Below are 15141 nucleotides of genomic sequence, written 5' to 3'. Positions count from 1 at the left end.
AGGCTGGTCAGGAGTCCAAGACCAGCCTGGCCAACATGGTGAAACCCCATCTCTACTAAAAATACAAAAAAATTAGCTGGGCACGGTGGCGCATGCCTGTAATCCCAGCTACTCAGGAGGCTGAGGCAGGAGAATTGCCTGAACCCGGGAGGCGGAGGTTGCGGTGAGCCGAGATCGTGCCATTGCACTCCAGCCTGGGTAACAAGAGCGAAACTCCGTCTCAAAAAAATAAAATAAAATAAAAAATAAAATAAAAATTAGCCAGGTATGATGGCACATGCCTGTAGCCCCAGCTACTTGGGAGGCTGAGGCAGGAGAATTCCTTGAACCCAGGAGGTGGAGGTTGCAGTGAGCTGAGGTGGCACCACTTCACTCCACCCTGGATGACAGAGTAAGACTGTCTCAAAAAAATAAAAGAAAGAGAGAGAGAGGATTTTCAAATACTGGAGTGAGCTAATGGAAAAGCCCAGAAAGATGTTAGGGAAGAGGTTTGTCCAATGTGATTTGGCCATCTGTGTTCAATAATTGTCATTTACATAAGGCTCCTACCCTCCCAAAGAAGCTGAAAGATAAGGATGTTGTTTTATTGATAATTACATTTCAAAGGGTTGGCTCCCAGGTCCTTGAGAAAGATATTCCCAGGTTATAAAACTGGTATGTGGCAGGATGTGATGGCTCACACCTGTAATCCCAGCACTTTGGGAGGCCAAAGTGGGATGATCACTTGAGCCAAGGAGTTCAAGACCAGCCTCTACCAGAAAAAAAAATAGGCATGGTGACCTATATGCCTGTCATCCCAGCTGCTTGGGAGTCTGAGGCAAGAGGATCACTTGAGCCAAGGAGTTCCAGGCTGCAGTGAGTTATGATCACACCACTGTACTCCAGCCCAGATGACAGAGTAAGATACAGTCTCATTTAAAAAAAAAAAAAAGCATGAGACTGAAAAATGATTTATCTGCCTTTCAAGGGAGCAGATAAATAATGTCCAGTCACCAAGTTTCCTAAAGTAAATGCTCTAAAACTAAGGTCCGGGGTCTATAGTCAGGAAGAAACCAAGCTAATGTTTTGTAAAGCTGAGGAAAACATTAAGGCCATGTTAGTGTCAATTAAAAATCAGAATTTTCCAAACTGTTGTTCCAATTCTTGGCTATTTAAGCATAGCACTGTTAACTGTCGCAGTAAAACAGAGGTGGTGGTGTTGTCATTGTTGTTGTTGAGATGAAGTCTCACTCTGTCACCCAGACTGGAGTGCAGTGGTACAATCTCCCCTCATTGCAACCCCTGCACCCTGAGTTCAAAAGATTTTCCTGCCTCGGCCTCTTGAGTAGCTGGAACTACAGGTGTACGCCACCACGCCCAACTAACTTTGTATTTTTAGTAGAGATAGGGTTTCACCGTATTGACCAGGCTAGTCTTGAACTTCTGACTTCAAGTGATCTCCCTCCCAAAGTGCTGGGATTACAGGCGTGAGCCACCACACCCAGTCTAAAACAGAGGTTTTACATTTTTTTTTACTAGTATCTTGAGTTCCAAACTCAAATGGCAGCATTAAAAGTTACAGGCAGGCCGGGCGCGGTGGCTCACGCCTGTAATCCCAGCACTTTGGGAGGCCGAGGCGGGTGGATCACGAGGTCAAGAGATCGAGACCATCCCGGTCAACATGGTGAAACCCCGTCTCTACTAAAAATGCAAAAAATTAGCTGGGCACGGTGGCGCGTACCTGTAATCCCAGCTACTCAGGAGGCTGAGGCAGGAGAATTGCCTGAACCCAGGAGGCGGAGGTTGCGATGAGCCGAGATCGCGCCATTGCACTCCAGCCTGGGTAAAAAGAGCGAAACTCCGTCTCAAAACAAACAAACAACAACAACAACAAAAAAAAGTTACAGGCAAAGCAGGCTCTCAGGCAGCAAGTCTAAAATGGTAAACAGGATCCATGACCCACAGGAATTTGTGGTGATGGTAACAGATTGTAGGTGAGCAGACATCAGGAGTATTGTTTGACTTACATATCCAAAAATATCATGATCAAGTGAGCAGAAGTCAAATGTCAGGTGCCACCATTGGAAATCATGATTCTTCTACCAGTTTTCTTGTTTTTTAATGACCATTGCACATTTATTCTTTAAATATGTACATTAAACATCACATTTGGGATTTATCTTAAAACTTCATTTTTGTGTATTGTTTCATAATACATATTCATGAGTGTTTTTCTACTGTAAAATGACATGACTTTCTTAAGGACCACATGGTGTTTCTTCCACCAGTTTTCATACTCAAGACTGTTTTCCAATTTAGAGCATAGAAATTGAAGAGGTGGGGCCAGGCACAGTGACTCACACCTATAATCTCAGCACTTTGGGAGGCCGAGTCGGGCAGATCACGGGGTCAGGAGTTCAAGACCAGCCTAGCCAATATGGTGAAACCCCGTCTGTACTAAAAAATACAAAAATTAGCTGGTCATGGTGTCGTTCGCCTGTAATCCCAGCTAGTCGGGAGGTTGAGGCAGGAGAATTGCTTGAACTGGGACCTGGCAGGCACATGTTGCAGTGAGCCAAGAATCACGCCACTGCACTCCAGCCTGGGCTACAAAGCCGAGACTCTGTCTCAAAAAAAATTGAAGAGGTATTGGGCTTCTCTTTGGATGTCAATATATGGCCATATTCCTCAAGGACATCACAAGGTGGCAAGTCAATTACATCAGACACCTTCCATCCCAGGGTAGGCAACAATCCATCTTTACTGAGATGAATAGTTATGTACTTATGTTGGCCTTTCCTGCCTACGGTCACTTGGCAAATAGCATCATCGAAACACACATATTATTTGATTTCTTGTCGGGACATCCCTGCATAATCTCGCCTTACACCAAGGTACTCATGTTATGGTGGAAGAAATATACAAATGAACACTTAGGGCCAGGCACGGTGGCTCACACCTGTAATCCCAGCACTTCAGGAGGCTGAAGCGGGCAGATCACAAGATCAGGAGTTCAAGACCAGCCTGACCAACATGGTGAAACCCTATCTCTAGTAAAAATACAAAAATTAGTCGGATGTGGTGGCATGTGCCTGTAATCCCAGCTACTCAGGAAGCTGAGGCAGAAGAATAGCTTGAACCCAGGAGGAGGAGGTGAGCCAGGATCGCACCACTGCACTCCAGCCTGGGCAACAGAGTAAGACACCAACACATACACAAAAAAATGGACATTTAGGAAGAGATCCAGTAGTCCTAATGCGTGTTGCAGCATCTCAAGCTGCTTGGCATTACATACCTAGACTCTGGCAACTCTGTGCTTCAATTCTCGCTCTCCTGAATCATAAGCCAGTGCTCACTCCTGGCACCATATTTGAAGATGCGTCTACATTCAGCCAGGTGCTATTACTGTCTAAACTCCTCTTTTGGACCTCTGTGAATTCACCTGCAAAATTAGGCAACCAGACAAAATATAGCATGATCAGACCTAAAATTCTGGGCAGATAGTTTGTGTGTTTCTAGTAATATACTTTCAAAGCTTTTTTTTTTTTTTTTTTTTTTTTTTTTTGGCAGGGTCCATCTTCTCAGAGTTCAAAGGAAACAAATAAACAAAATTTTAAAAAAGAAAAAAAAAAAGGCAGGGTCTCTTTCTGTGTCCCAGGCTAGATGCAGTGGCATGATCACAGCTCACTACAGGCTCAAACACTTGGATTCAAGAGATCTTCCTGCCTCAGCCCCCCAGGTGGCTGGGACTACAGGCAAACACTGCAATACTTGGCTACTTTTTTTTTTTTTTTGTAAAGAAAGGGTCTCCGTATTTTCCTTATTTTAGTGGCTGTCAAAGCTGATTTTAGAAATGTACTAAACAAACATATAGAGAAATGTTCAACCTCACTAATAAGGAAATAAATTATCCATCAGTCTATTTTAAGTTTGGACATATAACTTGATCTGATACATTCTAAGATTGCAGATTTAACTCTATGAGGCAAGAATTTATTTTCACTGCCGTATCTCAGGCACCTAGAAAAGTCTGGCATACTATAAGGTCCAATAAATGCCATCAAAGGATCATTAAGGAAGGTTTTTAAAAAAAGTGTCAGATGAATGAACTTGATAAGAGCTAGCAACGGTTAATGGTAAAATGAACTTTTTTTTGTTTTGAGATGGAGTCTCGCTCTGTCGCCCAGGCTGGAGGGCAGTGGCGGGGTCTCAGGTCACTGCAAACTTCGTCTCCTCAGTTCAAGAGATTCTCTTGCCTCAGCCTCCCATGTAACTGGGATTACAGGCGACTGCCACCACACCGGCTGATTTCTGTATTTTTGGTAGAGATGAGGTTTCACCATGTTGGCCTGGTTGTTCTTGAACTCCTGACCTCATGATCCACTCCTCGGCCTCCCAAAGTGCTGGGATTACAGGTGTGAGTCACCATGCCCGGCCAAAATGAACTATTTCATAACTTTAATCCAACAATGTCTGAGTTGAGTATTTGAACTTGTTGCATTAGCCCTGAGGAATCGATACAACATATTTACAAACACCAAGCTGAGGTGCAGTCATGGAAAACGTAAAAGGAGGAGATGAAGGGTAGAACTGAAGGATCACAGAGAAGCCTCTTTGTATAAGGCTCATACAAAGTACTCACAGTACTCACAAGGTAATTTTGACCAAAGACAGAGAAACAGAGTGGGTGATGCACCAAATTCCATGAGATTAAGAGGCAGATTTTCTTTTTTTTGAGACATCTCACTATCTTTGTTGCCCAGGCTGGTCTTGAACTTCTGGTCTCAAGTGATCTTCCTGATTCAGCCTCCCAAAGCACTGGGATTATAGGTGTGAGCTGCTGCATCTGGCCTACAGGCAGAATTTCTTTAGTTGCTGTAGTTTTGGGACGGGGTCAGGCTCTATTGCCCAGGCTGGAGTACAGTGGCATGATCTCAGCTCACTACAGCCTCGGCCTCCTGGGCCCAAGGGATCCTCCCAACTCAGCCTCCTGAGTAGCTGGGACCACAGGTGCACACCACCATGCCTGGATAATTTTTATATTTTTCTGTAGAGACAGGTCTTGCTATGTTGCCCAGGCTTGGCCAGAATTTCTTTAGCTCACTACTGCTACCTCTGCCGACTCAAAAGCCCAGGACCAATGTTCCCATCATTGAGCATAGCGTGTTTTCCCAAGAAGTCTCTCTAGGGTCCTCTTGAAGTCCCTGTTCCGCAAGCAATAGACGAAGGGGTTCAGCATGGGGGTGACCACAGTGTACATGGCCGAGGCCACCATGCCCCGCCAGGAAGAGGACGATGCATTGGAGCTAAGATACACACCAAGGCCTGTCCCGTAGAATAAAGAAACCACAGACAGATGAGATCCACAGGTAGAAAAGGCTTTATGTTTCCCATCTGTGGATGGGATTCTCAGGATGGAGGAGACAATTTGGGTGTAGGAGAAAAGGATCCCTGAGAAGGGCACACAGCCCAGAAGGCCAGTCACCATGTAGAGCAGGATGTAATTGACGTGTGTGTCTGAGCAGGCAAGCGTGAGAACCTGAGCAAGCTCACAGTAAAAGTGCTGAATGACCCAACTGGTGCAGAAGGAGAGCCGCAGCATCAACAGACTCTGGATCAGGGAGTATGACAAGCTGAGGAACCAGGACACGAGAACCAGCAGGCCGCAGAGGCGGGGGTTCATGATGACAGGGTAGGACAGGGGGTGACAGATAGCCACATACCGGTCATAGGCCATCACAGTGAGGAGAAATGTGTCCATGCCTCCAAAAACCATGAAAAAATACATCTGGGCAATGCAGCCTGCATGGCTGATGGTATTGCTCTGCATCTGGATGTTCACCAGAATCTTGGGGACTGTGGTGGAGGTGAAACAGATGTCAGCCAAGGACAGGTTGGAGAGGAAGAAATACATGGGAGTGTGGAGGTGGGAGTCACAGCTGACGGCCAGGATGATGAGTAGGTTCCCCAGCACCGTGACCAGGTACATGGACAGGAACAGTGCAAAGAGCATTAGCTGATCCTCTGGGCCTTGGGAAAATCCCAGGAGTAAAAATTCTGAAACACTTGTTTGATTTCCCAGGTCCATGTTGCTAACACATCAGCTAGACAGTTAAAAAAGGAAAGAAACATGAAATAGATGCTGAACAGGCTCCAAAATCTCTCTGCTTTTTTATTTCTTGAGGTGAATAATTGGATACAAGAGCATTAAAATTGCAAAACTTAGGAATCCTACGTTCTGTCATTTGTCATAGGCAACATTTCATGATGTTGCGATTAACCCCTGTTCATTGGCCTCTCGGAGGCTCACCCATTCCATTTTTCTCTGGTTTAGAATCATCAAATCTACAAGATAAGATCAACTTTAGACCTTAGAGATAAAATAGTCCACACCCGCTCTAACACACATAAGGCCCAGTGAATCTTAGACAAGGGTCATCTCCCTTGGCCTAAGACACAACTAAGACTGAAGAAGGTCAGACAACAATGTCTGAGCAGTGAGGAAATATGAAAGCAGAGATAATAGCTAAACGAAATATTGCCAGATGAGTGGATTTAGGTTTACAAGGAAGGAAGGAAAGAGGAGGGGAGGGAGGGAGGGGGAAAGGAAGGAAGGGAAGGAGGGAAGAAGGGAGGAAGGAAGGAAGGAAGGAAGGAAGGAAGGAAAGAGTCTCTGGAGTGATTTAAAAAATGGCTATATCAGCTGGGCACGGTAGCTCACGCCTGTAATCCCAGCACTTTGGGAGGCCGAGGCAAGTGGATCACAAGGTCAGGAGATTGAGACCATCCTGGCCAACATGGTGAAAACCCATCTCTACTAAAATAGGAAGGAAGGAAGGAAGGAGGGAGGGAGGGAGGGAGTTAGGCTTTCACCAAATGATAAACCACATTAAACTAATACATACCAGGGACCATCCACATCCTACAGAAACAGATGCTTTCTGGAAATCTGCCACATGACAAAATGCCCTTCATCTGTGAAATTAATGGGTTGGATACCATAACATAAGGCACTACAAAGGTCACAAACAGAACTTTGAGTGATATCCTCTAGGGTTCTCATTAAATGCTACCAGAAGAAAGAAATTGTACCAAGACGCTTCCATATGAGCCTGAAGGGATGAAGGCCAGAAATGGCACTCACATAAAGATGATGCTTAGAATGTTACTGGGGAAAATGGGGGAAATTACCCACTGCTCACTCACCCTGAAGGGGTAACCCTCCAGGTCCTGAGTTTCCAGGATACAGAGGCAGAGGAATGCCAGTTCTGTAATCATGGACAAGGAATCCAATAAAGTCACAAAATGATTTTCTGTATTTTTTTGCCTTGTTATAAGTATGTTTGCAAATCTGCTCTTCCATAATGCCCCAAATGATGAGGGGGAAAAGCCACCATTAGCTGTCATCAGTCTTCTTAGGTGTGAAAGACCAAAGCAGACAGTGTCTCTGGAGTGCTTTTTAAAATGGCTACATCAGCCGGGCGCCGTGGCTCACGCCTGCAATCCCAGCACTTTGGGAGGCTGAGACAGGCGGATCACGAGGTCAGGATATCGAGACCATCCTGGTCAACATGGTGAAACCCCATTTCTACTAAAATACAAAATATTAGCCAGGTGTGGTGGTGGGTGCCTGCAGTCCCAGCTACTGGGGAGGCTGAGGCAGGAGAATCGCTTGAACCCAAGAGGCGGAAATTGCGGTGAGCCAAGATCGCACCACTGCACTCCAGCCTGGTGACAGAGCAAGATTCCATCTCAAAAAAAAAAAAAAAAAAAAAGGCTACATCATAAGCAAATTGTTTATCTATGGATAAATATTGGTTTTACAATCCTTTAGGGACAGGCAGTTTGCAGCCATCTCAGGTAGCTTTGATCAGTTGGAAAAAAAAATGCTCTAAACAAATAGGACTCATCTTCAAAGTATGGAATTTTAAAAATTAAAATAGAATAAAAGAAACAAAAGATTCAATCAAGAGAAGGTAAAAGAAATAAAAATAAAATAAACTATGGAGCTTTGTAAAAGATCCCTCTTTTCACTTTTAATAAATGTAGCTTGCATCGTTGCATTCTGATTTGTTTTTATTGAGTAGAATAGGAAAGAGAAGGTGGAATGTGACCAAGACTTTGAATATTCCCCGGAGTGTACTGTGCATGTTAATGTCATTGACAGCATTGGAAAAGGGGAGAACAATTACATTTCCTGCTAGAGCTATTGCAGGGACTTCCTTCCTGGCATTCAGATTCACTTTCAATTCTCCATATGGCCACCCGTCTGGTATTTCCAAAACGAACCCTACTTTGCTCTACTTTAGAACAAGGGTTTCAAAATTAGAGACCAGAAAAATACAATCATTTGACACTTAACCATTCTTTTTTTCTGTGCACATAATAAATATGTCTTAATCTGTTTCTAGTTTCTAGTGTTGGTGCACAATTTTTATTTTATTTTATTTTTGAGACAGAGTCTCGCCCTGTCACTCAAGCTGGAGTGCAGTGGCACAATCTCGGCTCACTGCAACATCTGCCTCCCGAGTTCAAGCAATTCTCCTGCCTCAGCCTCCTGAATAGCTGGGATTACAGGTGCACACCACCATGCCCAGCTAGTTTTTCTATTTTTAGCAGAGATGGGGTTTCACCATGTTGGCCAGGCTGGTCTTGAACCCCCGACCTCAGGTGATCTGCCTGCCTCGGCCTCCCAAAGTGCTGGGGTTACAGGCATGAGCCACAGCGCCCGACCTGACGCACAATTTTTGTTGAGCCATGCTGGGAAGTACAGAATAATTGAACTAGGTTGTTTGTCAGTCACTGAAAAAGTGCTAAGACCCATTCTGCAAGAAAAACTTCTTCGGGCCAGGCTAAGTGCTAGCTGTTGGGGTTACAAAGATTAACAATGTGGTCTTTTTTTTTCTCATGGTTCCACCTTCCAGAAGATGGATTCAGAAACAGATCATTGTAACACAGTGAATTAAGTGCTAAAATAAAACTATTTGCATGCTGGGCATGGTAGCTCACACCTGTAATCCCAGCACTTTGGGAGGCTGAGGCGGGTGGATCACAAGGTCAGGAGTTCAAGATCAGCCTGCCCAACATTGTGAAACCCCTTCTCTACTAAAAATACAAAAACTAGCTGGGCATGATGGCAGGCGCCTATAATCTCAGCTACTTGGAAGGCTGAGGCAGGAGAATTGCTTGAACTGGGACCAAAAAAAAAAAAATTTGCAGAGTAAAACACAGAGAGAGGCCTAAATCAAGCCTGGAGTAATATGGAGTAATACATTCACAGAAGGACTCCTGGAGGAAGGAATACCTGGGCAAGGAGTTACCCAGGTGAAGGGTTACACTGGGGCATTTCTGGAAGAGATATAAGCAAGGGAATAAGCCTGGAAGCAAGAAGCAGCACGGGACAGAGCACTTTGCTGCTGCTTAAGCCCTAAGTGCTAGAAAAGAACAATGAGGATGATGTTGGAGCGGTGGGGAGGGATGACATCTCTAAGAACTTTGAAAAGTGTGATCCATAAAGGATGGGGCTGTGAAGGAACAGCAATCAAAGCAGTCATGTGATAGGAATTGCAATTTTCCCTGGGGCCTGGGAGTAAAGATGGATTTAGAACAGGCAAAACTAAGGACAAAGGAAGGGGGTTGGAGATTCCTCATATCATTAGAGTTGAGGGGAACAACTCAAGAATATTTTTACAGAAGAGAAACAAAGGCAGGCCAGGTGTAGTGGCTCACGCCATTAATCCCAGCACTTTGGGAGGCTGAGGCCAGTGGATCACCTGAGGTCAGGAGTTCGAGACTAGCCTAACAAGGGGAAACTCCATCTCTACTAAAAATACGACAATTAGCCAGGTGTGGTGGCAGGTGCCTGTAGTCCCAGCTACTCGGGAGACTAAGGCAGGAGAATTGCTTGAACTCAGGAGGCAGAGGTTGCAGTAAGCCGAGATCACGCCACTGCCCTCCAGCTTGGATGATGGAACAAGATTCCATCAAAAAAAAAAAAAAAGGCCAGGAAAGATAAAGGAATGAGATCAATGTCTTGCTAATAGTCTCAGCTTAAAGACGGACGAGACTTGACATTCAAGTGAAATGAAAGGAATTATGGAAAAGAATCCTGCAGTCAATGCTTCGCTCATGTTCCCAGAGGATATGATGTCAAGAGGAGACTAGATGTTGGGTTTGCCCAAGTCGCTCACTTTCCCTCTCTCACCCACCCTACCCTAGTTGTTATACACTATGGCCTTCGATTCCAGGGAACACAGACGCTTGTCTCTTGAAGGTGTCTACTTAGAAGCATGGATAAGAATAAAGAAAGATGGGGAGGTATAAGTCTTTCTGGAGAAGCAGGAGATGTTTCCAAGCAAGTGAGGGCCACAGAGAAGAATTCAGAGAGGCTTGGTCTAGGCTGAGGGCCTCTAAAGTTCTTGGTTCAAGTAGTTGGTGAAAAGAAGTAGACGTAGGGGCCGGGCGCGGTGGCTCAAGCCTGTAATCCCAGCACTTTGGGAGGCCGAGGTGGGTGGATCATGAGGTCAAGAGATCGAGACCATCCTGGTCAACATGGTGAAACCCCGTCTCTACTAATACAAAAAATTAGCTGGGCATGGTGGCGCATGCCTGTAATCCCAGCTACTCAGGAGGCTGAGGCAGGAGAATTGCCTGAACCCAGGAGGCGGAGGTTGCGGTGAGCCAAGATTGCGCCATTGCACTCCAGCCTGGGTAACAAGAGCAAAACTCCATCTCAAAAAAAAAAAAAAAAAAAAAGTAGACGTGACCAGGACTTCACTGCAAGGCACCTACAACTCTATCCGTACCTTGGGTCATCCATTTGTACAATGCAGATTGGTCCCTATAAGACCACACAGAGTGATCTTGCAGATTGGTCCCTATAAGACCATACAGCAGCGCTGTGATATCGAAAAGTGCCCCATAGGGCCAACAAATAGTAGCCCTTCTTATAATCTCCATCAGTCATCCACCCAAGTAATATACAGAATATACAGGCAATATACACCCATCTGTAATATACAGGCAAAGTTAAGGCTCACTATACAATGGCAACTTTAAGCAAATAGTCTAACCATTCTCCCTTCTAAGAAATTACCCTCAAGGGCTCCTTCTCCATGGATCATAGGGTTTCTCCTGCCCTGCCATTAGCAAGTCAATGCCCTTTCCCCTCAATCATCTCCCTTCCCTATTTCCCTCAGCACTTACTGGGCTATGCAGGCTTGGCAATGTGGACCCACCACAGGAGTCACCTCCCCTGAATCTTGTTGTCTTGTGGAAGTCAGTTATGAAGACAGAAGCTCTGCCCCCCCACCCAAAAGAGCAGGCAGACAGAGCCCATCGTGTGGTACGGAGCCTGGATGATTTCTCCTGGAGAAAGCGTGAGTGTCTTGAACTTTGTGCCTGGGGGCCTGGGTGACTGCACGCAGATGACTTGCATGTTGGACCCTAGGGGTTCTATCCTCTCTGAAGCTTGTTAGACAAATTGGTCAATGGCGTATTCATTCCCTGATCAGTTTGGTTCCTCAAGGGCAGGGACTACACAGGAAGGGGTCTCTGAATTGCCAGTTCCTTATCCCTGGGAGACTATTAATGGGACCAGCTGTGATTCCCCTCTCCTGTACGTCTCCTTCGGGAAAAATCACTCTACTCTACTTTGAATCACCTTTTGGTGACAACTGTCAGCATTTTTATTTATTTATTTATTCCAAGATGGAGTCTTGCTCTGTCGCCCAGGCTGGAGTGCAGTGGTGAAATCTCAGCTCACTGCAACCTCCACCCACCTCCCGGGTTCAAGCAATTCTCCTGCCTCAGCCTCCCAAGTGGCTAGGATTACATGTACCTGCCACCACATCCGGCTAATTTTTGTGTTTTTAGTAGAGACAAGGTTTCCATGCTGGCTGTCGGTCTTGAACTCCTAATCTCAAGTGATCTGCCCACCTCGGCCTCCCAAAGTGCCAGAATTACAGTCGTGAGCCACCGCGCATGGCCAGGATACTCTGACTTGAAGTTTCCTAATCAGGCAGATAGGTGGGTAGCAAAGGATCCCAGGATTCACAAGGGTAGTGGTTCTCAAAAGGGAACCCGCAGCAGGATGCCCTTGAGGACTTGTTTAAACACAGATTGCTAGGATCTGCTTCCAAGTTTCTGTCTCAGTAGGTCTGAGTCATAATTTGCATTTTAGACGCATTCTAGATGAGATGCTCCTCAGGGCAATCTTCTTGGGAACCAGTGTCCTGGGGCAGTATTTCACAAATTTAGATTTATCAAAGGTATCAAGAGGGGATCTTGTTAACAGATAGCTTCCCACCCTATCCCAGACTTACTTTGTCAAGATCTCCAAAGGAAGACCTAAGAATCTACTTTTTAAAAAAAATTACTATAGTTTTTTGTTTTTGTTTTGAGACAGGGTCTCACTCTGTCACCCAGGCTGGAGTGCAGTGACATGATCACAGCTCACTGCAGCTTCAGCCTCCTGGACTTAAGCAGTCCTCCCACGACAGCCTCCTGAGTAGCTGGGACTACAGGAGTGGACTGCCACGCCCAGCTAATTTTTAATTTTTTTTTTTTTTAGGACAGGGTTTCACCACGCTGCCCTGGGGGCTCTTGTTAATATAGAGTTTCCCACTCTATCCCAGACTTACCTTGTCAATATCTCCAAGGGAGGACCTAATAATCTACTTAAAAATAAAAAGTTTTATTTATTAAAGTTTTTATTAATTTAAAATAAATGAAGTTTTTATTATTTTCTTCTCTTTGAGACAAGGTCTCACTCTGTTTTCCAGGTTGGAGTGCAGTGGCGCGATCTCAGCTCATTGCAGCCTCAATCTCCCTGCCTTAGGTTATCCACTCACCTCAGCCTTCCTGAGTAGCTGGGAGTATAGGCTGCACCCTGACGCCCTGTTAATTTTTTTATTTTTTGTAGAGATAGGGCATCGCTGTTGCCCAGGCTGATCTAGAATTTGTAGCCTCACATAATTCTTCCATCTCAGCCTCCCAAAGTGCTGGAATTACAGGCATGAGCCATCACACCTAGCCTTTATTAATATTTTTATTGTCATAAAATATGTCTAACAAAATTTACCATTTTAAGTGTAAGACACAACAGCACATTGCCAGGCACGGTGGCTCATGCCTGTAATCCCGGCACTTTGGGAGAATGAAGTAGGCAGATCACCTGAGGTTGGGAGTGCGAGACGAGACTAGCCAACATGGAGAAACCCCATCTCTACTAAAAAAATACACAAAAATCAGCCAGGTGTGGTGGTGTGCACCTGTAATCCCAGCTACTAGGGAGGCTGAGGCAGGAGAATCACTTGAAGCTGGGAGGTGGAGGTTGCAGTGAGCCGAGATCATGCCACCACACTCCGGCCTGGGTGACAGCGTGAGACTCCAACTCAAAAAAAAAAAGAGAGAGAGAGAGACTCAGTGGCACTATGTACATTCACAATGGTGTGCACCATTAGCACTATCCATCTCCCAGTCTTTTTCATTATTCCCGAACGAAAACTCTATAGGCATGAAATAATACCTCCCATTCTCCTCTGCTTCCAGGCCCTGGCAACCCCTATTGCACTTTCTGTGTCTATGAATTCCCTGTTCATGTTTCCTCATGTAAATGGAATCGTACAGTATTTGTCATTTATGTCTGGTTTATTTCACTTAGCATAATGTTTTCAAGGTTCAATCATGTTGCTTTTATTTATTTACTTTCAATAGCAATGCAGGTCTTACTATGTTGCCCAGGTTGGTCTCAAACGCCTGGCCTCAAGCAATCATCCCACGTTGGCCTCCCAAAGTGCTGGGATTGCAAGTGTGAGCTATCATGTCCAGCTCCGTGTTGCTTTTGGGATCAAATGCAAAAAATCATTGCTGAGGCCAATGTCAAGGAGCTTTTTCCCTATATATATTTTGGAGAAGGTTTGTGGCTTCAGGTCTTTTTTTTTTTTTTTTTTTGAGATGGAGTTTTGCTTGTTACCCAGGCTGGAGTGCAATGGCGTGATCTCAGTTCACCACAACCTCTGCCTCCTGGTTCAAACAATTCTCCTGCCTCAGCCTCCTGAGTAGCTGGGACTACGGGCACGCAACACCATGCCCCATGCCCAGCTAATTTTTGTATTTTTAGTAGAGACAGGGTTTCACCATGTTGACCAGGATGGTTTTGATCTCTTGACCCTGTGATCCACCTGCCTTGGCCTCCCAAAGTGCTGGTATTATAGGCGTGAGCAGGTCTTACATTTAAATTTTTCGTGCATTTTCAATTGATTTTTGTATATGGTATAAGAGTCAAATTTCTTTTTCTCTTTTCTTTTTTTTTTTTTTTTTGCATATGGATATCCAGTTTTCATGCCACCATTTACTGAAAAGACTGTCCTTTTCCCATTGGGTATTCTTAGTGTCTTTGTTGAAAAATAGTTGACACGCATATATGGACTTATTTCTGGCCTCTCTATTCTGTTCCATTGGTCTATGTGTCTGCTATTATGGCACTAACATACTGTTTTGATTCAGTAATTTTGTAATATAGCATGAAATCATGAAATGTGATGCCTCCACCTTTGTTCCTGTTTTTAAAATTTTTTAACCAACAAATAGTAATTGTATATATTTAAGGGGTACTATGTGTTTTGATATATGTATGTATACATTATGGAATGATTAAACGAAGCTAATAACGTACCCATCACCTCACATACTAGACAGGAACAGAAAGATAAATACCATATGTCAGGAGCTAAGCTATGAGTACACAGAGGCTTAAGAATGATACAATGGATTCTGAGGACTCAGGGGGAGGGTGGGAGGGAGGTGAGGGATAAAAGACTGCGCACTGGGTACAGTGTACACTGCTCAGGTTATGGGTGCACCAAAATCTCAGAAATCACCACTAAAGAACTTACTGATGTAACCAAACACCACTTGCTCCCCAAAAAGCTATTGAAATAATAATAACAATAACACATGATCTCCCTGATATGTGGAATCAAAAAAGTCAAACTCTTGGCAGCGGAGAGTAGCATGGTGGATACCACAGGCTGGAGGATGGGGCAGGGAAATGAGAAGATGTTGGTCAAAGGGTGCAAAAATTCAGTTAGATAGGAAGAAAATTTCTGGAGCTTGATTGTACTGTATGATGACTATAGTTAATAATTTGCCACTTAAAAA

At 44.7% G+C, this 15141-nt stretch overlaps 1 protein-coding gene across 1 annotated transcript; it reads right to left on the bottom strand.

The window, feature by feature from the left end:
- Nucleotides 1-5128: 5128 nt before the first annotated feature.
- Nucleotides 5129-6067, bottom strand: LOC105705795 (olfactory receptor 7D4). Its single transcript, XM_012435730.2, has one exon. The coding sequence runs from the start codon at nucleotides 6065-6067 to the stop codon at nucleotides 5129-5131; it is 939 nt and encodes a 312-aa protein (XP_012291153.2).
- Between the last annotated feature and the right edge of the window lie 9074 nt (nucleotides 6068-15141).

This window comes from Aotus nancymaae, unplaced genomic scaffold, assembly GCF_030222135.1.
Source record: "Aotus nancymaae isolate 86718 unplaced genomic scaffold, 86718_ANA_hifiasm-v0.15.2.pri h1tg000028l, whole genome shotgun sequence".
Classification (NCBI taxonomy): Eukaryota; Metazoa; Chordata; class Mammalia; order Primates; family Aotidae; genus Aotus; species Aotus nancymaae.
Note: the sequence above shows the minus strand (reverse complement) of the source record. Positions and strands in the feature narration are given on the sequence as shown.

Coding starts and splice junctions, on each gene's coding strand:
- LOC105705795 (XM_012435730.2), bottom strand. CDS start 6,067: ATGGACCTGGGAAATCAAACAAGTGTTTCAGAATTTTTACTCCTGGGA.